The sequence below is a fragment of the Epinephelus lanceolatus genome, chromosome 6 (assembly GCF_041903045.1).
Source record: "Epinephelus lanceolatus isolate andai-2023 chromosome 6, ASM4190304v1, whole genome shotgun sequence".
Classification (NCBI taxonomy): Eukaryota; Metazoa; Chordata; class Actinopteri; order Perciformes; family Serranidae; genus Epinephelus; species Epinephelus lanceolatus.
Window position 1 is genome coordinate 12,239,288 of NC_135739.1, and position 25,075 is coordinate 12,264,362.

Below are 25,075 nucleotides of genomic sequence, written 5' to 3' on the forward strand. Positions count from 1 at the left end.
AGCGGCTCTACTCCGAGCTCCCTCCAGGTGTCCGAGCTCCTTAATCTTTGTCTAAGGCTGAGCCCAGCCACCCCACAGAGGAAACTCATTTTGGCCGCTTGAATCTGCGATCTCATTCTTTCAGTCACTACCCAGGGCTCATGACCATACAGTAAGTGAGGGCTAGGATGTAGATGGACCAGTACATAGAAAGCTTCGCCTTTCGGCTCAGTGCCCGTATTACTGCAGACGCTGCAAGAAACTGCCAATCCATCTCACGCTCCATTCTACTGTCACTTTTGAACAAAACTGAGATACTTGAACTCCCTCACTTGAGGCAGTAACTCTCTCCCAACCCAAAGGGGGCAATCCACAGTTTTCTGGCAGAGAACCATGGCCTCAGATTTGGAGGTGCTGACTCTCATCCCGACCGCTTCACACTCGGCTGAGAAAGTGCCCCAGTGCATGCTGGAGGTCACGGTGTGATGAGACAAACAGAACCATATCATCTGCAGAAAGCAGAGACGCAATTCTGAGGATCTCAAACCGGCCCCCTTCCCCTTCGTGTCCATGAATGTCACAAACAGGAATGGTGACAAGGGACAACCCTGGCGGAAGCCAACACCCACCAAGAACGTGTTAAACTTCAGTTAGTGGTAGTAGACAGTAGTGTGAATAGTAGTGTGTCATATGAAATTTTTTGGGGGGACTTTTGGGTATATTCATACATTTTGTCTTGTTTCTTTCTTCCATTTTCAGTGTATAGATCTAAAGGAAACTGTACAAAATAATGTTTAAAGGGTAGGTGTAATAATCTCAGGCGTAAGCCGACACCAGCGGTGGACAAACTTTTTTTGAATGTAGTCTATATTCAGAAAAATATAAGGTGTCATGGGCCAAACTATGGTAAATGCATAGTTTTCAACCACTTACACAGCATGAAAATCAGACCATTTGACGTAGAAAATTCATTTTCTATCAAAATTACTATGCAACACTACTGTTTTACATTTGCCATTACGGTAGTTTGTTGTTATGCCCACATCTTACAAAAAGTATTTCCCTATCCTTGGTCTTTTCAGGTCCCCTGCCATGTTTACTGAGGTTAATGTTTTTATCAACTCGTAATCAATCACTGTAGGTGACGTAGCGAGCATTAGCATTAGCATTAGCAGGGCTTGCTGGTAGTAGATGTTCAAGATGACAGTGACACTGGATTTAAACCAGTCTGTGCAATGCGTACACAGTGCAATTCAATACAAATATGCTAAAGCCATACTCTGACTTATTGTTAAAAATTTGTAGTGGGCCATTTAAAAACGGGCAGATGGCCGCAGTTGGGCCACAGGCCAAAGTTTAGCCACCCCTGTCCTACACCTTTTCAGTCAGCATGAACTTCTGCTTTTGAAGTAGTAACATATTGTTGTTTATTTACTATTACTTTGACATGAGTATTTATGTTGTGTAAGTTGGGAAATGACCAAACTAAACTCAACTTTAAGAAGTTTCAGCATTATAGAGCCATCTGTTACCTCCACTGACTTAGCTTTTCAAACTGTGTACCTACCTGCTATCTCTACAACAGTATAATCACCTTTGTTTTTGATTTCTCTCCCAGGAAAGCGTACCGTACCCTGGGCCTGTTCTGGGCTGGCTCTTTGTGTGCCAACATGAGTGTGTTCATCACTGGTATAGTGGCAGGTGAGCTTCATCTCCTATTCCCCCTCTACCAGTCCCGCGATGACAAGTGTTAATCAAGTGAACATCTGCACTGCCGTGTACCATCAGTGTCACAGTTCAGCCTGCCAACAGAATACACACACGCTCCGCACCTCACCCGCCGTCACAACCCACAGAACAAAGCAGCAAACAGACTTAAAGCATCTGTTGTTGGCATTTCAAACTGCATACATGAGCGTCATGAGATCAAACTCGTCTACAGGCAACGTGTTGTTCACTGTTGTAGACACATTGCACTGTTTTCCTTCGCCTGAAGTGCCCTGTGGAGGTTTAGTGCGGAAGCTTAATTACAGACTCAGAGATGTTTGTGTCTTTGTACGAGTGAGGAAAATGTGTCTCTTTTTTGTTGTTGTGTCAGGTAAATACGGGTCAGAGATCCGTCCAGCCTTCTGGCTCAACTTTCTCTTCCTTTTGATGCCTGTGTTGGGAGCCATCACACTATTCACCAGGCCCAAAGACAGACCGCTAATCGGTGGATACAATGTAAGTCTAACACATGAATGGTTGGACCTTGGTATGAATGTGGAGAGCTTTAGAGCACTAGTGTTTGCTGATGTTATTTGATGATTCAGACCATGACAGATGACAAAGGGCAGTCAATTAGAGCTCAGGTAGGTTGATTTTAGCGTCACTGGGCAAAATCCCATAATCAACTTTAAGCATATTGTAATTCAAGTGGTCCGAGAGAAAACTAGATATCTGCAGAAAGTTTGTGACCCGGCTACCATGTTGTAAAAACTCGAGCCATAATGACGTACCACCCGCAGGCTAAACACCAAAATATGCTCTACATACACTAAAATGTGTTTCTGAAAACATTTGAGGTGACAGATGCGCAATGCAGTCACTGAATCTCGATTCATATGTAATCAGCAATTGAAGTGTGTTAGAATGTGGAGCTACAATATTTTCTAAGTATGGTATGTTTGCAACTTCCTTTGCTGTCACATTATCAGGTACTGCGTCACTTGTTGGGTGAACAGTATACAATGGCTGACTCTCTAGCACAAATCATCTTGAATAGGCTACTTAGCCCCAGCTCACTGATGATTCAAACTCAAGTTAGCTAGGTTTTTAATATGTCTTGGATGTATAGCAACCATAATCAATAGTTTTTTATATTAAAAATGGACCATGGCTGCTTATGAGAAAGGGGCCGCTTGTGGTGACGAACCTGCAAAAAACGACAGCTAGTTGTTCTGGTTTACTGGCCCAAAACTTCACTGTTTTACTTCACTCTCATCAGTGTTATTTTTAGCTGCTTTTCAGCTCCGATGACCTGAATTCATGCCACTTGCCCAGCACCAAATAGCAGACAAGGCAAAGTTAGCAATCTGTTAGTGAACACAGTCGAGACTTTTGCAGCCAGAGCCAGATTTTCCTTCAGGAGTTGGTGGAGACCAAAAACAGAGTTAAAAAGAGAGGGAAAATTGGACTTACATTCATCACATGGACACAAACTTGACACCAAATGAAGGCTATTGTTGTTCTGTAACTGCTGGCAATGTGATCACACAGAAATACATAAAATAACCACAACTTCTGAAGACAGCATTATGTGGTGGTGGCATGTATTGTGTTCAAATTATGTGGTGGTGCAGGCTGTTCTCACAAACTGTTCATGTGTTTTCCTACGAAAAGTAATGCAATCAAAGTCGAACATATCCCACAAACTTTGAAAGGATGAGCTCATGTGATGGAAGTAAACAAGGAAACAGTCCTGTGCGATCTTGTTGCAAGTTGGGGTGGTGGATGGGTCGCAAAAACACAGATTTCCGTTGGGAATTTCCCATTGGAGTTGCGTATTCGGGACTGTGTGAACTTTGAGTCATTTTAAAGTGCGTCCTCACCGTGAGGTTTTCCTAAACCCAACCACACCACTTGCCTAAGCCTAACCTCCATAACTTAACCTTAATTTCATAACTGTACATGAAGGATGTAACGTCATTCGTGGGGGTGTTAATTCGTAGGATATACATACATTACATTGGGTGGAGGCACGGTTGGGTTTAGGCACTTAAATTACTTGGTTATATTTACAAAAAGATTGTTTTCAGTTCAAAAGGCTATGTATGGGCCGTAAGTATGTCGTAAAGTGATGTACAGTCATGAAGGACATGAATATGTTAAGTTAAAAGAAGTCCATATTGACTTTTTGTTTCAAATTGGACACAAACAGCAGTCTCACAGGTGAAAGTCTAGTGTTCGTCAACCCATCTACCACCCGACCTCCTCTCTATGTGGACTTTACCCTCTTTATACTACTTAGGGGGTTGTAACATTAATCAATGCCCACTGAGTGGTGTGATTAACCAGGGAATTCATGTGTCCACCACAACAAAGGATCCTAATTGACTTTGAACTGGCAATGTTTTCCGTGCAGGTCATGTTAGTGAACCCAAAATGCACAAGTTTGCAATATCAATTTAAATGCCGATGATAAGTCAATTTTATGTTAACAAATTGGTTCTTGTTCCCCCAGGTGGCCAAAAAATCAGTTACGCAAACCCTGTAGAGACACACATTCATTCCTTCCCCGCTTTAGAAACACAGGTCTCATTAAAGTGAAAGTGAGAGTATGCTATGAAACAACGACCTTGACTAACCAGCTCAACGCTCTACATTATGTTGGCTTCTCCCCGCAGGCCCAGCACGCTCAAAGCATGAAGCTGATCTGGCGTCCCTTGGATCTGATGCTGGTGCTGCTCCTGTTAGCTGCCATGGCCTTCACTGCCCTCAGAGGCCTGGTGAGTGCACATAACACACGTGTTACTGACAGAGTTTAGGGCGAGACTGTAATGGGTAGTTTTAGAAGTGATGTGGCCTTGCTCATGCAGAGTGGTTAGTCCAGGGAGTGTTTAGGATTTGTATAGTATGAATTATATTTGCTTTAACAAGCAATATGTTTAGCTAATTGAGCCACATGGGTACATTATGTATGCTCTAAAAATGATCTGGCATTAAAGGTCCAGTGTAGAGGATTTAGGGGAATATATTGTCAGAAATTAAATATACCATAATAAGTATGTTTTCTTTAGTGTGTGTGATTACCTGAAAATAAGAACAGCTGTGTTTTCCTAACCTTAGAATGAGACATTTATATCTACATAGGGAGCAGCTCCTCATTCACAGATGGTGTTTCTCAAAGTGAAGGATCCTTGCAGGTCCTTAGGTGGGATTTGATGAGGTAGCATCCTTGAAATCCTTCCTTGACTTTGAGAAACACCTAGAGATTGCCATGTTGTACAGAAGCCCAGAATGGACAAACCAAACACTGGCTCTCAGGAAAGGGCCATTTGTGCTTTTGGATTGGCCAACTTAGTAATCAGCCGCTACATAATGAGTGTAGGAAAAACAGATTCTTTAAAGTGAAACTGCTTTATTCAGAAGAAAAGACTTTGCTTGGATAATTCATCTCCAATAAAAACCTCCTGAACATCTCGATCTTAAGTTATCAGAGACAAAAGGTGAGCACACATTAGCAGGTGCTGCACCAGCGTTCTCACCACCAGAAGTCACCAAATCACCCTAAATCTTACACACAGGACCTTTAAAGGGTAATGACATTTCAATTGTCTATTTCAACATAATAACTACTATGCTAGGAATATTATTAAATGAAAAGAATAGTTTGACATTTTGGGAAACGCTTATTTGCTTTTTGCCAAGAGTTAGATGGAAGGATTGATAGGACTGTTATGTCTGTATGGTTAATGAAGCTACCTTCCACAGTCGGTTAGGTAATCTCAGCTCAGTGGTACTTAAACTTTTTTTGTATCAAGGACCCCAGAGTTGATGTACAGCAGGTCTCAGAGCCCTGTTTGATAAGATTTTGCTTCAGGGACCTCCATCTGAAAAGATTTTAGTTGTTAGAAATGATGAAGACAAGAATTCTATCGCTGTCAACTACAGCTGAGGAGATAACAGTGGAGGAAATACAACTTATCAGAATAGTCACTATCATGATTCACTTCACTTCTATAGTGAATTGAATAGGGAAAATAAACAATTTCACATTTTTCTGGGGACCCCTTGGATCCCTTCAAGGACCCCTGGGGGTCCAAAGACCCCAGGTTGAGAACCACTGGCTTTGCTCAGCCAAAAGATTGAAAACAGAAATAGCTTGAGGGGCTCTAGTCAAACATGAAAATCCTTCCAACACCTCTAAAGTTCACCAATTAACATGTCATATCTTGTTTCTTTAATCCAGATAAAAATCAACATGCAAAAAAGACATGTTGTAGTTTAATTAGTGAGTTGAAGCGGTGGTGATAAGCAGATTTTGTTGTCTTTGGACGGAGCCAGACAGGCTGTTCAGTCTCCAGTTTCTTCACACTTACTGGACAGATATGAAAGTGATATCTATCTTTTCATCTAACTCTCAGCAAGAAAGCGTGCTTCCCAGAACTAATCATTTGACCATGTTCAGTGTATCGTTCTAATTAGCAATTATAATACTGAAAATCCTTGTGTCTATCTGGATGTTCATACTTTATTCATATAGTGTCAGAGAGATGTTTAAATCTGTGTTTTTTGCAATAGTAATTTGTAGTGTTGTCGGAATGAATTGCACTTCATGTCACAAATACATCAGAAAGTGTCTTGTTACAAATTACAAATACTTGGTATATAACTGGTAAAGAGAAAATGTAGTCAATTAAAATACAAGTAGAGTTGCAATTCGGAAAAATTGTAAATCTTGTCATTTCAAGATAATAAAATACATTCTATACAAACATTTTAGGCCTCAGTGAGTCTGACCTTAACCACCCTACACTGAGAAGATGGGCTCTGCTTATTTCCCACATCATAGATTTGAACAGTGGGAGGCTGCGAATTCAGGGGTGCATGCTGGGTGATTTCTGTCAGTCAAAGGGACCATTGACCGAATAAGTGAACAGCCATTTGAAAAGCAGCCGGGGGAACTGAACAGTCAGTCCACAGTGATGCACTACTTCTTTCAGATGATAAAAGCAGATGCCTTTTTCAGGAATGATAAATAGAAGTGCAGTGAATTCAGTAAATTTCGAAGCTCTCTAACTTTAAAATTAAGTGCAAAAGACAATTTTACCATTACAGCAGAGCATGATGGAGCACAAAATAGTAGAAGAAAAAGAGAAGCACACCCTCCACTTTTGTCCAATACCAGCATCAACCTTCCAGGGGATTACAAATGAAATACAATAGTTCACAACTGGCACATTGTTTGACTTGACAGTAACGGTCATGTGATTCACATACATGTAATGAAAGACTGTTATTAGGGTAATTGTTGTACAGTCTTTCCTGCAGTTTAAACCTCATGATAAAATGTGTCATATTTGAGAATATAATGACATATTAATCTAGAGAAGTGCACTCAGTAGAATACAGACCTGCACCAGAGGGTTGCCTGGGTTGACAGAGCTGTGGCAGGTGGAATTGTCCCTCCTTGCTCCCTTACAGTCCAGATGGCAGCGAAGATAACACAAATTGGGATTCTTTAAAAATATTGTATCATGCCCAACTTTAGTGGATCAAAACATATCAGGCATGGAATTAATCTGTAGATTCTCTGGTTCAGAATGAGACCAGACTTTGCTGTGGATGTCAGATTATGAGCCACAAGAAATAGCAAAGTTTGCTGGTGCTTCCCCTGCCTTAGGCTTTCCATGTATTCGCATGGAAGGGCAGGTTTGCTCTCTCTGCCTCAGGCTGTCGGGGGTTTTTTTGCATGTGAAAGGGCAGAGAAGTGTGCTCTTTCCACCTTAGGCTTTCAACGTAGGCACGGAGAAGGGCAGAGAGGTATGCTCTTTCCGCTTTAGGCTTTACACGTGGGAGCATGGAAGGGCGGAGAGGTGTGCTTTCTCCATCTTAGGCTTTCTGCGTAGTCCTAGGAAAAGCAGAGAGGCCCCAGAACAGAGCCATACCACCAAATGTAATACTACAAATGGAAATAAAGTTTTCTTTGACTAAAGTGGTCTTGATTGAATTATAAATCAACACAACTACAAGATTTCATTGAGCATACAGTCATACATGTACACACAAAATATTAGGCTGATTGGCCCAGTAGTTTGCGAGATTAGCTGCTCACAGCCCTCCAGGTTTACGCATAGCAGAGATAATAATGTATTTTAACTACTTTAAATACACATGTACAATCGCTTAAAGTGTTTTGTTACATATCAAATCAAAGACATCTATTTGAAATTCTGCCCATCTCTGCCTGTTATTTTGTCCGTCCTCTGTAGGTGGCTCTGGACTCTCCAGTAGAAGCCTGTTCCACCTACCTGCGGCAGTATGAGCCCTACCTGAAGGATCCTGTGGGCTACCCCCGAGTGATGGTGAGTGCTTTTTTCTCTCTCTGTCTCCACACTCAGCCTGTGTTTTAAATAAGCAGCCACATAATGGACCTCTGCTTTCATGGATATCACTCTGAGTGTGCTGGAGGCTTGCCCTTATCTCCTCCACTCTTTTCGCTCGCAGCTGATTACAGAGCCATTTTTCATCATTACAGCAACAATGAGCGAGGGTTGAAAGGCCAGCGCATCTTTGTCTCTCTCTTTCATTTGCGTGAGATGGATAACAGATTATTACTGTGACGGGCGGCGGGTCTGCTTTCCTTTTATTTTCTCCTCCTGACCCTGCTCGGCCGTGGGTTTTGTTGTGTTTTGTTCAGTGTACACAGCTTTGTCAATAGGTTATCCAAAGACCTTGTCAGGGCTGCAGTCCAGTCACAATTGCGAGTCATTGATCAGACAGACGAACCGCATGCTGAGAACTTGATAAGCTAATCCCTCTCCCAAAGCCCCCCATCAGCATCTCACTGGGTGGGAGGAGGGTGTGTGTGCAGCATGTGAAAGTATGTCTTGGGTAGTGGCCTTTGCAAATCTGTGTTTGTGTGTGTGTGTAGCATAAGCTCCCGGGTGCTTGTGTGTATGTGTGGGTGTGAAGAAATGAAATGAAGTTGCACAGGGTTGCAGTGTTTCTGCAGTGACCGACCTCTTTATTCATTGATGATGATGAACGATATGCGACAGATTACCGTGGCAGCACTAAAAAGACATCTGAACAAAAGACTGAAGGGCATATATGATTGGCTTTCAGGCCTTGGGCCCAACTCATTAGAATTCATCTAGACCTCAGAGCAAGAATGAAAAGAAACTGTTGAGTGGTATGATTTGAGTTTTTTTTAAGTGGGAAACCAGCTTTCATGCACCAAATATTTTAAGTTGAAGGTCAAGACAGTCTTTGTAATGACCATTGTGTGGCAGTAGTAGTTTGTGCTGAGTGTGCAAATTTGTGTTTGAAGGACTGCAGAGCTGAGAAGTGGCAAAATGCTCAAGAACAATTTGGAGATACTGATTCAGATTCATTTCAATTTTGTTAGAGCTCATTTTACTTCTTTACATTTCACATTACACAATTGTATATGGCTGCCGTTACACTGCAAATTAAAATGTTACACTCGACAAAGATAAGATGAAAGGTCCCATGTCATACCCATATTTAGGCTCAATCTTATATTTTGTATTTCTACTAGAACATGTTTACATACTTTACTGTTCAAAAAATACATTATTTTTCTCATACTGTCTGCTGAAAGATACCTGTATCCATTCTGCATTTTAGACACTCCATTTTGGCGCCTTTCTGTTTAATCCCCCCTCCTGAGAAAACCCAGCCTGCTCTGATTGGTCAGTGTTTCCGGGTCTTCCATGTCTGCACTCTCAGTGTCTCCACAGCGTCATTGCAGCCGAAGGAATGACTGTAACCGCACTTTTCTATCTCTGAAGACCGTTTCACGGGAATTACATTGCAAGGCAACAGAGCATTTCAAACTTGACAACATAAACATCCTAAATTGGTCTCTTTGGGTGCGTTCTTAAATTCAATCTGCCGCTCTACAATAAAATGAGAGTGAAATTTTACTTGAAGGTATCTACATAAGGGTGACATGACACTGTCATGAACTTGTCATAAACATTATGTACATGTCATAAACATTTATGACTGCTTTCATTAAGTGTCATTCGATTTTTGTAATGACAAGCTGACATTGTTTGGGTTGTGTTGATTATGACAACTTGACTTTAAAGGGAAATTTCGGTTTATTTCAACCTGTCTCCTATCGTCCTAAATTTGTTTCAAGTGACTAGTGACATAAAAATAATAGTTAGCATGTTAGCCATTAGCCTAGATACAGCCGGGGCACATAGTAGCGTCAGACCTATTAAAACGTAAGTGAACGGGCAACCTTCAAGTGCAAAGTTAGTCCACTAAACAAGCTTTTTTTCCACAAAGACCGCCTCATATCGTTAGGATAAATGTCAGAGAACATATAGAAAACGACATGTAAACGTGTTGTCTTACCTTACAGGTGTGGTACCATGTTTGTTTACCATGTAGCTCTGCTTTCCAAAGCGTGGCCGAAATATATCTCGCGAGCTCTAGATAAAGCCCAGCTGGATACTAACGTTACTCCAGGTGGAGGTGTCTCGTCCTCGGTCACATCCACACCTTGAAAATAAGGCTGCAACCGGTCCCATTCTTTGCAACAGAGGCATTCCTCTTCTGTGGGCACTGGGGCACAGCATTCACAGGTACACCACCAATCTCCAGAGCTACGCAGCCTTGCAGCAGCCATTCCTCCTCTCTCGTCCTCTACCTGTTATGCCTCTCTCTCTCTCCTCCTCCGTTCTTCAATTTCACGAAACTCTTCGTCAGTGTATTCTGGCTCAAATAAATAAGGGCGGCCATCAAACTCTGCAAAATCAAATTCCTCCTCCACAAAGTCAAAGTCTGGCAAAAAGTCAGCCATTATTCTATAAATCTTTCATAAAATAAATGAATGAACTTTTCAGGCTACTGTCCGGTTCTGCCTTCCAGCTGTTGCTGCTTGTTCTCGCGATATTTCGGGCACGGTATGAGATCGCTGCTTGTTCTCGTGATATTTCGGCCACGCTTTGGAAAGCAGAACTAGATGGTAAACAAACATGGCACCACATGATAAGGTAAGACAACACATTTACATGTTGTTTTCTATATGTTCTCTGACAGTTATCCTAACGATATGAGGCGGTCTTTGTGGAAAAAAAGCTTGTTTAGTGGACTAACGTTGCACTTGAAGGTATGCCCGTTCACTTACGTTTTAACAGGTCTGATGCTACTATGCGCCCCGGCTGTATCTAGGCTAACGGCTAACATGCTAACTATTATTTTTATGTCACTAGTCACTTGAAACAAATTTAGGATGATAGGAGACAGGTTGAAATAAACCGAAATTTCCCTTTAATTGAAGTGACTTTACCAGAAAATGTCTTTGTCATAACAATAATAATCATTATGTCAACTTGTCATAAACACAAAAAGAGGTGCATTTCTTGTTAATGTCAAGTTGTTATGACAAAGACATCTTCTGGTAATGTCATCCTGGTTAATGTCAAGTTGTCATTATAAGGACATCCCAAACAGATTTAATGTCAACTTGTCATGACAAAGACAACTTCTGGTAATGTCACTTTGATTAATATCAAGTTGTCATAATCAAGACAACCCAGACAATGTCAACTTGTCATTGCAAAAACCGAATGACACTTAGTGACAGCAGTCATAAACGTTTATGACATGTACATAATGTTCATTACAGGTTTGTGACCGTGTCATGTCATAGTTATGACAGTATTATGTCACTCTTATGTAGATACCTTCAAGTAAAGTGTTACCGAATTTTTTTCTAAAAAAGCATTCTATTTCTAGATGACTTAACGTACAGTTAAGTTAATCACACATTCACTTCAGTGGTACACTCCAACAGCACTCAGAATTTTTGTCAGCTTACAGGAAGTAAATTTGGGGCAGAGCTGTTGAGCTGTTCCCTAGTGATGCAATTTCTTTCTTTTTTTAAATATATTTTTTGAGGCTTTACTGTCTTTATTTTATAGGACAGCTAAAGCGTGAAAGGAGGAGACAGAAAGACGGAATGACACGCAGCAAAGGGACGTGGGCTGGCACTGAATTTGCAGCCTGTGTACATGGGGCGCCTGTCCTCTTCCAGATGAGCTCGTAGGCGCCCCTAGTGATGCAATTCCAGTGAAACGGTCTATATAGTACAGTTCTGACATCACCACTTAATGGAAGTCCCGACGGCAGGGTTTCTGAATATGGACCGTATTCATTTCTCTGTGGGCTGAGCGTTTTGATACTTTCACGGTCTTTATATCGCACCCATATCTTCTTTATATTAAAAAAAAAAAACATGGAAATCTGACTTTTTACGACATGGGATCTTTCAGGTGATAAAATGGTGCACTGTTAATTGGATGTAGTTGGACCCAGGAACACAGGGACCATATACAACATCAAAACACTGTCTACTTTATTTGATAAAGCAGATAAAGTATAAGGTGATTACATTAACGTATGACACTTACTGCTAATATGTGTTAACATTTATTTTACTTTTGCTGCAAGTATTTTTCCACACTGGAAGTGCAGGCAGATTATTCTGAGGGTGTAAGTGTTTGCATTCCACAGTCAAAGCAGCCCTTGTCTGTATTCAGTGAGAGTAGGCGAAGTGTAGTGTAAGCCAGAGGAGAAGGAGGATGTACTGTATTAATTGTCTGCTGGATTGTTGGTCAGGGCCCAACAACAACATAGACTGACAGTGATGGAGAGGAAAGTCCTCCTGTGCTAGGCAATTTTCACTGGATCCAGAGTCCCTGTTTGCTGTAGTATACACCAGCAGCTACCTACTGTGCTGTGATTTGCAGCGTATATGTTGGAAGTACAGAGCAAAGTCATTCAAAATGTTGAGGAAAGAGTTTGGAAATTTTCACTTTTGCAAAAAATGATCAACTTTTGTTTTTACAGATGCTGCACTTGTTCTTCTATGCACTGCCTCTCTTGGGTGCATTTGTTTACGGTCTCCTGAAGCCTGGATGTTCATGGATGTCAGACTGGACTGTGTTCCTAGCTGGAGCCATGATCCAGGTAACACCACAAACAGAAAGACAAACAGCCGATATGTGAAACTCTGTTCAGGATACAGGTGTTGCACACTGAGTACAGTTTGTTGCATTACATGAAGTCATTTGGGATAATTGCTGCCTCTGATTGATTAAAGTCAAATTAAAGTAAAGTTTATTTTTCGTACAAAGAGGCCTGACATGTGCCACTGCAATTAAACTCCTTGTAGCAAGCTCTCATCCTGCTAATAATCACCTGGACCACTTTTATCCTTTGAAGTGTATGTTCTGTAATAAACAAGCTGCTGGTGCTTTCTCCCATACTAACCTGACAGAGAGATTAGAGCTGTGAACCATGAGGAAGCACTTGATTAAAGCCTTGTTTATAAGCGGCTGCAGATACTCTGTTTTCTAAACAGCCAGCTTTTTAAGTCCGTGCATCTCCTGTGCAATCGGCTTATCTTCCCTTTTAGGATCCTGTTCTGTCTGTTTTAATGGTAGACTAATGACTGTGGAAGAGAGACTCAAGGTAACTCATCCCCTCCAAATTATTCCTCTGGAGGGTTTGTGGAAAAAAACATTGAGGTTTAAAATGACCTGCCATTAGTGTAAATATAGAACAAAATAGTGGAAGAAAGAACAATATGCAGTGTCAGTATATGACGGTGCAGTCTAACGTCTGTCTTGTTGTCTGTATCTCCTTCCAGTGCCAGTGGGCCCACATTGGAGGGTCCCTCCACCCTCGTACCACAGCTCCATTTCGCATCCCAAATGATGCTTTCTGGTCTGTGCTGGCAGCTAACTTGCTCTACGCAGCTACTCCCATCCTGGTGGCCTTACGGGTTCAAAGTAACCCCTATTTCTTCCTGAAGATCGCCCCCTTTCCTGGGCAAACAGGTCTGCCAAACAGCGAGGAGAAAGATACCAAGTACAAAGATAAATAGTTACTCCTTATTTTCTCTGACCTTTGGAGTTAATTGCGTATCTGATGATTCATGAAAAGCTGTTTTATTTCAAATGCCAAAATACAAGATTATTTTGCTCAACATCTTTGGATTATATCTTTATTTACATGTTTGCTTCCAACACTTTGATTCCTTATGTCGGGCATAAATACTAAAACAGCTGATTGATCAATGAAGTTGGTTTGTATAGCAATGTTTTTAGCCATACTAAAAGTAGACAACTATTTTGTGGAGTGCCATAAAAGTTTTTACAGACATTTATGATCCTCTGCAAGCCAATCACCACAAAAATTGTACATTTCTCCAAACCATGGATACTTTATATTTGCATATTATGTAGTGGATATGTTAAAACTTTACATTTCAACAACAGTGTGGCTAACACATGGTAAGGTTAAGGCTGAGAAAAAACCCCACTTGGTTATGGGTAGGGAAAGATCGTGTTTTGTCTTGAAATACCTGGCTTTAGGGGCACAATCCCCGCTGGAAATGCAGCAATGTGTTAGTAAAAAACAACCACTTTTCATGGCAGTATCCCCACTTAAACAATGGTGATGGGACACTAAAAAAACAGCCACTTTTGGAAGCTAAAAAGCTGGAGGGAACCCAGCAAAGGGTCCTTGAAGGAAATTTATGTTTGGAGCTCGAAAAGCTGCTGGAAAAACAGCCATGGGTCATTTAAACACACCTAGCCTACATCTGGGGGCTAAAAAGTTGCAGGGAACACAGCAAGAGGTCCCTAAAAAACAACCGCAATTGCTTTTGGGGGCTGAAAAGTCACTTGAAAAAGATCCAGGGGTCACTTCAACACACCTACATTTGGGAGCTAAAAAGTTGCATGAAACTCAGCAGTGGCTCCCGGAAGAAAATGTATGTTTGTGGTCTGAAAGGTTGCTGGAAAAAGACCCACGGGTCACTTAAACACACCTAGCCTACATCTGGGGTCTAAAAAGCTGTGGGAAACACACGATGTGTCCTTAAATAACACCCACGTTTTGGAGCTAAAAAGCCTCTCAAAAAAGAGCTGTGGGTGCCTAAAGAACACCCACATTCGGTGTCTAAAAAGCCACTTGGAACACAGCAATGACTCGCTCAAAAACAAGTGGTTATATTGTTCTCAAACAGTGGTCTGCAGCTTGGCAGGCATCTCACTCAGGTGTCACACAATCCCCCATCCCCTTCATCTCCCCATGAGAAAGTCAGCTCATATACTACTTTGCTTTAGAAATGATAACCTTTGCACGTATGAAACCATGGTTTGCAGAAACATACAATGCCAACATTTCCCCCGGCATCTGGGCTGTCCCCAGAGGATGAATCCCATTTACGCTGATGATCCTGTGACATTTCCTCTAGTCCCACCATCATGTCCAAAATTTAAATTTGTCCAGTAATAATGTGTCCTTTGGATTATGTCCAAATACATGCAAAACTAATGACATTCCCATCAGCCTCAGCTGTACTTTATGTATTTAGTATTACAGAGCAACCTTCATCGAACGTGTTTACTGTTCCTTTCAGCCAGTGAACGAGGGAAAAAAATGAGTTCAATGAGCATTAAAGCATGTCAGGTTGTAGAAACCTTCTATAACCTTGGGCCTCAAGGACTCCAGCTGATTGCATGTTGATGGCTGAAACAACATGCTGCTGAGATTTCATAGGTCTGTGTGATGGGTGGGAGCTTTAAAAGTGGGTGAATTGCATCATAAAATGAACATAATCAAGACAAGTAGAAGAAAGTAAAAATATCTTTGGCAGCTTACGGTGCACACAAATGAACAGAAGTGCACACAGAGCAGAAGAATAAAAGAAATATAAAGGCAAACAGAAGGTATTGTGATTCCAAGGTTAGTGCTCAATGTATGTTATATAATTAATATATATACATATATATACATATATATATATATATATATATATATATGTATATGTATGTGTATATATATATATATATATATATATATATATATATATATATATATATATATATATATATATATGTATGTATATATATATAACCACTCTGCTCTGTGTGCAAATCAATTCAGTTTTCTCACTCTTTGCAAGTAAAAGTGTTTCATAGTAAATATTTAAAACATCTCGCCTGACAGTGGAACCATTTCAATTTATGATTTATTATTTAGCTCTATACTCACACACACTGCACACACATGCAAATTTATCACCTTTACACTTGTTTCTACACGTTTTTTCCCCAAAATCCCCCCCCAAAAAAGCATGTGGTTCGGTTTTCCGGGCAGAAGTGGCAGGCTACACGGTATGGCATACAGCCATGAAGGTAACTGAATAAATCCCACAGCCATTTGTATGACTGAACCAGAGGAGCCTTAACAACAGTCTTGAGGGGAGCTGATGAAAATACTGCAAAGCATCCCCTGTGCATTCAACCCAACAGCAAAGCATGTGGCAATTTTCTTCACTGAACCTTGGGAGCATGAATGAATGTGAGAAATTGGGTGTGACTCTTTACATTACCTGGACTAAAACGCTTTAACACAAACCAGTGAATGACATAACAAGGTCTCTTTTTTCCAGTGAGGCAGAGAGGAGACAAAAGCAGTAGTAAATATAGCAACACCTGCAAACTGTGTGACCTGACGTCTGCCCAAAACTATTATAACTGTAAAATATGTTGCCTGTGAAGTCTGCTGTAGGTAGTGTTCTCTCTCTGTTCATTTTGTTATTTCAACAGTACACATGCAGTTTAACACAACTCAGTATACCAACAACAGAGATAGAAAGTAGACAATTGTACCTCCATGACATTGTCTGTCAGAATGCTTCATCTTATCTTCATTCACATTGTTTGTCTTGAAATACCTGGCTTTAGGGGCACAATCCCCGCTGGAAATGCAGCAATGTGTTAGTAAAAAACAACCACTTTTCATGGCAGTATCCCCACTTAAACAATGGTGATGGGACACTAAAAAAACAGCCACTTTTGGAAGCTAAAAAGCTGGAGGGAACCCAGCAAAGGGTCCTTGAAGGAAATTTATGTTTGGGGCTCGAAAAGCTGCTGGAAAAACAGCCATGGGTCATTTAAACACACCTAGCCTACATCTGGGGGCTAAAAAGTTGCAGGGAACACAGCAAGAGGTCCCTAAAAAACAACCGCAATTGCTTTTGGGGGCTGAAAAGTCACTTGAAAAAGATCCAGGGGTCACTTCAACACACCTACATTTGGGAGCTAAAAAGTTGCATGAAACTCAGCAGTGGCTCCCGGAAGAAAATGTATGTTTGTGGTCTGAAAGGTTGCTGGAAAAAGACCCACGGGTCACTTAAACACACCTAGCCTACATCTGGGGTCTAAAAAGCTGTGGGAAACACATGATGTGTCCTTAAATAACACCCACGTTTTGGAGCCTTAACAACAGTCTCGAGGGGAGCTGATGAAAATACTGCAAAGCATCCCCTGTGCATTCAACCCAACAGCAAAGCGTGTGGCAATTTTCTTCACTGAACCTTGGGAGCATGAATGAATGTGAGAAATTTGCTTATGGATTTCTTAGAAAGATATTAAAGGTTAACTTTGGCATTTTTTAACCTGGACCCTATTTTCCCATGTTTCAGTTTTTTGAAATTGGTCCAGTATTGATAGAGGGGGCAGTTGTGCTCCATCACTGTTCGTCTTGAGTGAGACTTACTGTACATTCCAATACCCACACTACCATACTATATAGTATGCCAGAAAAAGATTTAGTGTGTCCCAATACATAGTATGTCAAATGCAGTATGCCACAAATACCAGGATGTTCTACTACATCTAGTACGATTTTGCAGTCTGCAAGCCAGCGTGCTTTTCTGGCTATTCTGACAATTCTCTGCACAGCGGACGATACATCACATGAACTGAGCCGCAAACAGCTTGACAGGTGATTGACAGCTATTTAATGGCTGTCAGAAGTCACAATGACGGATGACAGCACATTCAAGTAACTGATGACCAGTTGAACAGTAATAAAAGGAATATTGATTGTTTAAGTGGGCATAAATATTACGAACAAGAAGAGGACATATCTATAGAAATAAAAATGACAGAAAATTGCAAATATAATTTCACTGTCGCATATATGATATGTTCGAATCTACAATCTGTGCAGTTATAACTTTAAAGTTAAACTACTTATATTGCAAAGTAACAACAGCAGATCTCATTGGGTTCATCTCTGTCTCTGACGAACTTGGTGAATTGCATCTGTTTTATCGTCAAGGCAACGGATATAAAAGCAACAGGGTCAAAGTTCAGGACCATAATATTGTGAGAAAGTACTATGTCCAGATTGTGCACATACTGAACAGTACTTTTTAAGTGCAGCTGCAGTACCCACTAAAAGTAAAAAGCAAAAGTATGTGATTTGGAATGCACCCTCAGGCACAATAACAAACACACTGGATCAAGCTTAAGGTAAAGAGACACTTCAGACACTTATAAAAACAATTCAAATCTTTCTGTGGTAAAAATAACAACTTTAAAAGCACATGCAATGACAGTGCACACTTGCCCCATCTGGTTACATTGCAGGGGCTGTGCGGCTACTTGGTTCAGTGCTCTATCTCACTATCGGACTACTTTCAAAAATAGTTGTTCATACCAGTCACTTAGACACAAAAGCGTGGGAAACTGGAGTCCAGGTTGAAAAATGCTGAATTTACCCTTTAAAGCTTTTAAAAACTTTGCGAAGGCCCTGCACATTCATGATCCTTCAACTCCCTCTTTCTCCTTTATTCTTACGGAGTTTGGAGACGTGTGATTCCCAGCATACCTCTGACTACCTGCTTGTCCTGTTGAGGGTAGTGGGAGGGGGTGGAGCCTATCCCAGCTGACATAGGGTGAGAGGCAGGGTACACCCTGGACAGGTCACCAGACTATCACAGGGCTGACACATAGAGACAGACAACCATTCACACTCACATTCACACCTACAGACAATTTAGAGTCACCAATTAACCTGCATGTCTTTGGACTGTGGGAGGAAGCTGGAGTACCCAGAGAAAACCCGCACTGACACGAGGAGGGCTTCCCCACCCCAGGTTCAATCCTTCTACCCTGAGTTTGAACCAGGAACCCTCTTGCTAACTACTGCACCACCACTGGGACTTCAAAATGCACAAGTTAAGCTCTAGTCTTCGTTACAGAGGTACAGGTACAGACATTATTAAAAAGAGTATATTGTTTAAGATATGATATCTTGCAGTATGTTATATATAGAAATGTCCATATGTTAGCCCACACACATGTGAAGCAGACATTGCGGGGGTTTGAGTACGGAGGATGGGAACTTAATAAATCCACACTTGCTATTTCCACTGGAGCCACCACAGATCATTACTCAGAGCTGAGTGGCAAGGATGTGCCAACATGTGCTGCAGAAGGTAATGTATACTTTAACAGCAGCTCTTGTCACTCTCTGTGGTGAACACACGGCGCTGCCGTCTGCTGCCAGCCTATCTCAGTTTTAAAAAAGACAGCTTTTCTTTCTCGGTTTAAGGAGGAAAACAAGACGCGCCTCTGCCATCCTGCATTCTGTCTGATCCTGTGTGCCCAAATTGCGAGCGTTTCATCCCTTCTCCACTTACATTCCTTGATCCTGTTTGTTTCTTTTCTGCTGAGTGATGCTGCTGTGTGCTCACTCTGTGTGGGTGGCCCAGTAAGAAAGTCTGCCGCCGCTCTCATCATTGTCTTTAACAAAGACATCAAATGATCGACTTAGGGTTTTTGTTTGCATAAACAAACACACTGAAATGACCACCAGGCAGTGTGTAAGAGGTTTCCTTGGCATTTTAGTAGAAGAAAGACTGCAGAGTCTATTGTCAAGGCTGTGAGGACTGTTCTCAGTGTGAAAAGCAAATGACTGACAAAATAAAAAGCAGATTATCAGCACACAATGCGATATAGTTGACAAACACTGAATCCATCAGCCAGACCTTCTAAATAACATGCTTTGGATGCAGTTCAGTCATTTAAATGAACATGCAGTGTTCTCCTGACAGAGATAAAGGGGGTTATTTATGTGGATAGATAAAGCTTTTTAAAACAGCAGTGTAACCCTTGTCTCCATCCCTACCCCATCAATAACAGTGGCCCACTCATAAGTAATTATCCCTCGTACTTCGCTGAGCAATAGGCCAACAGACAGACAGAGGCAGACTCATTTAATTCACTCTCCCTCAGCAGCTTTTTCATGCTGAAGTGTGGCATCGCCCCTGCTTGCACATGCTAGCAGTGCATTCTGTGTGTGTGTGACAGAGGCTTTAAATCAAATGTGGCTGCTCCAAACAGCTCTGTAATCCCATGATGGGAGTCACAGGGGGATCTCTGCTGCAGATGTCTGCTCGGCTGTGCAGACGGGCCCCGGAGAGCCGGGGCTCTGAAAAACACAGCTGAACAATTCACACTGCAGTGATGGAAGAGGTACCACTTCATCATGACACGTCTTTTCAATCAGTGCCTTAATGAATGCATGACATCACTTCATTTAAAGCTTTAATGCGTGACAGTCACGAGGGTCCACATTAATAAATAAGTATCTGTTCTATCCATCTATCTTGGAGTATCTAAACAGCTATAGGATCTTTTAACCTGTGGAGTCAAATGAGCTCAAAACCACTTGTAAAAGGTGAGTAATCGTGTCTGACCTGTGATTCTGGTTGGTCACTGGTATTTTCTCTCATTTAAACCCACACTCTACTGAACAAAAGGGGCAACCAGGCTGGAGTACCAACTGGGCAACTGCTCTATGACCCCAGACCCTCAGAAGGGGCTCCCCAGGTTCACTGTGTGTTTGGTTTGTGACTATGCACCACAGTTTTACAAAATCAACAGAGGTGATGAGGGTCGACGTACAGCTCATTTATGCTCAACGTTAAATACGGATCAGGATACGGACGGAGCCTTCTGTCCGTGCTCTGCGTTCGTTTCGTCCGTATTTCTGCACGTTTCCATAAAGCTTACAGATACGGGCCAAACGGAGCAATACCACCGGGAACCATGGGGGCAGTGTTGCTGTCACTACCCGATACGTAGCTCTAGTGAGACACGAAGAAGAAATAACAATTCAATTTCTGTCATTGGCAGTACTAGAGAAAAGAATTCTCCGTCCTCCAGTCGGATGTATTTAACGGCCTCACCGACCACTGCCTCCTACAACACTGCCTCTGTTTTTGTCTTTTATACAAGAGGTACATTATCAATATCACCTCCACAGTCGCTATGTTTGTTTTTGTCATAAACTTTTGACGCTGGGCTGCCACCTGGTGGATATATTGGTTAACATCCATGCCAACGTAAAGGGCGCATGGAAGTATGTGGGCAGTGACGGTAACATCGTTTGAATTGGACATATACATTTTCGTACGTAAAGGGAGCATAAATGAGCCCTTAAAGGGACAGTGTCATATATTAATTCAGGAAGGACCCAAATGCAGAGCAGCAGGCAGGTTGAAGGTTTCACAAAAAAGCGAGCCTTAATAAAGCTGATAAAAACATCCATAACTAAAATGAAAATCAACAGAGGTTTAACACAATGGACTCAGGGAAACAAGAGCAAGAGCACAAGACATTAGGCAGGAAATGGAGCAGGGGACAACACCAAGAACTGAAAAGGAACAACGGGAAACACACAGGTTTATATACACAGAAAACTAATCACAAGGACGAGACACAGCTGGAGTAGGTGGACACGGTCAAAAGGAGGGAAATGGGGATTGGCTAACAGCAAAGGTGTGGTGGGGAACACCAAGCAAACAAGACTAATACAGAACAGGTGTGAAGGGAAGACTCTGGGAACAGGGAAGGACTAACGATACAGGTGTGACAGAAAACAGGCGGGAAAACACACAAAGACAGGAAGTAAAACCAGGCATGACACATGAGGAGAGAATCTACAAAATAAAACAGGAAGCAGATTAAACATGAATGAATAATATGAAACAAGGAAGAACACAAAGAGAAAACCCCAAAACAAAGTCAAAACCCCTGGATTGTGACAGACAGTACACAGTTTTCCTCCTACTATTTATAGCACTCTCCATATTGGAACTACATGGCTCCCCACTTGTGGAATTCAAAGTGCCAAAAAATAAATAAATATATAAATGCAAAAAAACTGAAAAACTCAACAGTAATGTCTCGTTCCAGATGTCATGACCTGGTTACTCAAGATAATTCAAAGACCTTGTTGTGAGCAGTTTTAAATGGGAAGTATTTTCTTTCTGCCAAACTACACCTGCGCAGAAGGAAGTGTGCATGTACTGCTAGCTCACCTAGCACCACTGAGCTAGCTAACGTTACGGCTCAGCTGTTGTAAAATGGACAGAGCATTCGCAACAGCTGACTTTCACCCACACAAAGGGCTGGCAAAAAGACAGACTTGATTTTACTCCAACGAATCGTGGGACCCACAGTTTATTTTTTGCCAGCCCAATTCCATTGCAGTCCTCTGGATGCATGTTTCCCTCTGCGCAGTGATGCGGATGGTGGGTGTGGTTCTGCAGAAAGAAAATAGTTCCTACATGAAACTGCTCACAACAAGGTCTGTGGATCATCGTGAGAAAATGGGTCATGATTTTTGGAAATCAAGTATTTTTTTGGCACTTTGAGCTCCACAAGCTGAGTACCACCTAACTCAATTATATATGAGAGAAGGCAGACATCTCTACAGCCGGCATCTCCAGTACTTGACAACTCACACCAAAACAATCTTGATTGTTTAATAGCAATATGGGTAAGAGGAGAAATATGTATTCTTGATTTTAGGGTGAACTATTCCTTCAATCTTGCGGTCTTTTAGAGAACTAGCTCTGATCTTCATAATTTAAGTTTATATTGGGCTCAAATGGTGCACGTTCCTAAACATATTTGTGGAATATGTTTGCTTGAGATGAAGACAGAATACATAACACAAGAGAGAGTTGGTGGTAGTGATAAGGGGTTTTAAATGAGCCATCTTTGCCCCAGGATCTGCTCTAGTTGGCTACATGACTCTCTGCAATCAGTACCCACTTAATTCCATCCAGTATGCTGAGTTTGGGGCGATGCTAGGCCGTGTCATCTCTGATAACAGCCCAGTGATGGCAGTGTCGGCAGCTGGAATCAGGCCAGCTGATTTGGCCCGATTCTGGGACGTTAATCATGCTAAGTGTCAGCCGAGTCGGGCAACCAGACCTGGTCAGGCTAATTTCAACCGGTAATTTTGGCTACCTAGGTATATGTAGGTGTTACACATACACTTAGAAATGTCACTGTCTTACATCTAGTGGTCTGCAACACATCAGCAGGCAGTGAGCATGTGTTTCACATTGAACCACTTGGAGCTGCATTCATTTTTATGCACTGCACAAACACCAAATAGTCAATCCGTCCGTGTAACAATCCGTTCTCCTTGATTTTGTTTGAACAATTAGACCTTTACATCCTGAAAATTCACTCCACTGAATCACTGCTGATAGACATTTCTTGCCCGTGGGTGTTCTCAGTTCATTTTTTTGTGCATTTCATTAGAGAAAATTACCTCCCTCCGAGGTAACAGGTAATCCTAGAAAAACCCTCAGTGCTACAGCAATATTAGAACAAAGTTGCCTGGAGGGTATTTCTCAACTTGTAATAGATTTGTAGGAGGATAATCTTTCTCTGCTCTGCTCTGGGGTCCCTTAACTGGAGCAGCTCTCATGCAAAAGCCTTGTTGAAATCCTACAGATGCAGGGCAGAGAATGGTTTTGCTAATTTTAGAGTAACCAATGCATCATTTAAGATGACGTTAACTAACACAACAAATCAGCTGTTGATGTATTTGGAAGCAGCCTGCTGCAGGCTCAAGCCTGGAGGCAAGTTGTCTGTGTTAATATTGACCTCGAATTTTTCACTCTGACAAAGCATCGCTTAATCGTCAACAGTTTTTCCCCCTTTTCCTTGTGAGCAGCGTCTCATGCAGATAGGTCTGCGATGCTCCAGGGAGAGCCCCGGCAGATGTCTCCAACTCTGGGAACTTCTCTCTCAGTGATCCCACACAGGACTGCAGTAACTCAAGCAGCTGCACAGCAGATGACAGGTCCACTTCCTTGTTCTACAAGATACTGCGAGTCAACTTGAATCTCAGCAGCAGAGTGCAATAATGAAGCCATCAGTGCGGTTTCCTTTTTTTTCCTCTAAAGTTTAACACAAAGTGCAGCCGCCTAATGCTGAGTGTCCTGTCTCCTCTCATTGTCGGCTGCTATCATCTCAAGGGCCCTCTCTTATTTCGCGGTCATTGTCATGGAAGGCTCTCGTACAGTCTGCACCACATGCCCATATGGTGCTTGAGAGACTTCAATGTCAGACATGTCATGCTGCTCTTTAACACCTTATTCCATTGGTGAGTACATGAAGAGCAAAAAGCACGAAGGGTTAAAGAAACTCCAAAATTCGATGAATGGGCTGCACAAAGAGAATCATTTTCTTTACAGATTCTGGTTTCACATCATTGACCTAAATGTTGACCGACACATTAGCAGCTTTATACCAGTGATTCTCAACCTTTTCATGTCAAGGACCCCTCAACTGATACACATTAGGTCATAGAACCCCTTTTGAGAAGATTTTGCCTTCAGGACCTTCATCTGAAACAATTTTGGATGTTAGATATGATTACATTGGCCAGGTTAACTGATGTTAGATTATAGGCAAATAGTTTATTGTTTTTATTCAGTTTTTATGTTGTTGTTTTATATGGACCGATCTGAGTCTGACATAAAGTTTGAATTGAATTGAAAAGTTAATCATGATCATGATATGTCATTAGGCATGTCTGGTAATGTACCGGGTATTTATTAATCTAATATTTTTCAGTGGTGGAAGAAAATAATTCTATACTAAGGTAAAATTAACAGTGCTGGAATATTAAAATACTTAGCAACATGGACGGATTATGAGACAATGAGCCCCGGGTACAGATATGCAAAGGGCTCCACCACCTCTCCTACAAAGGAACAAGACACACAGACAATGTGGGGATTTTGCATCTCTTTGTATTTGTGATGCATATTATTGTGGTTTTGTGTCTCTTTGAGATAATTTTGTGTCTTATTGGGATCATTTTTTTTTCTTCTTTGGGGGCATTCTGTGTCACTTTGGAGTCATTCTCGTTATGGCTGTTTTGTGCTTCCTTTATTTTCTAAAGATTATTTCTTGGCTTTGTCTTTATTTGACAGGACAGCTGTGGTGTGAAGGGGGAAGAGAGAGGGTATAGCATGCAGCAAAGGCCCATGGGCTAGAATCAAACCTGCGGCCTTTTGTACATAGGACACCAGCTCTACCCTATGAGCTCGTGGGTGCTCCATTTTATGCCTCCTCATGGTAGTTATGCCCATTTTTTGTAGTTGTGTCTCTTTGCAGTTCCTTTGTATGTTGTGGTCATTCTGAGTCTCTTCCCGCTTGCTACGTGTAAT

At 41.6% G+C, this 25,075-nt stretch overlaps 1 protein-coding gene across 3 annotated transcripts in view; it reads left to right on the forward strand.

Annotated features, from left to right (window-relative positions):
• tm6sf2b (transmembrane 6 superfamily member 2b) overlaps nt 1-13,716 on the forward strand; it is a 30,070-nt gene extending 16,354 nt beyond the window's left edge. For all 3 annotated transcript variants that reach the window (XM_078169139.1, XM_033622554.2, XM_033622555.2), the window contains exons 6-11: nt 1,598-1,680; nt 2,078-2,202; nt 4,365-4,466; nt 7,953-8,045; nt 12,574-12,693; nt 13,376-13,716. In XM_078169139.1, the coding sequence (XP_078025265.1) occupies nt 1,598-1,680; nt 2,078-2,202; nt 4,365-4,466; nt 7,953-8,045; nt 12,574-12,693; nt 13,376-13,612 (760 nt within the window). In that variant the 3' untranslated portion in view covers nt 13,613-13,716. The remainder of the gene's footprint in view (nt 1-1,597; nt 1,681-2,077; nt 2,203-4,364; nt 4,467-7,952; nt 8,046-12,573; nt 12,694-13,375) is intronic.
• The last annotated feature ends 11,359 nt before the right edge of the window (nt 13,717-25,075 follow it).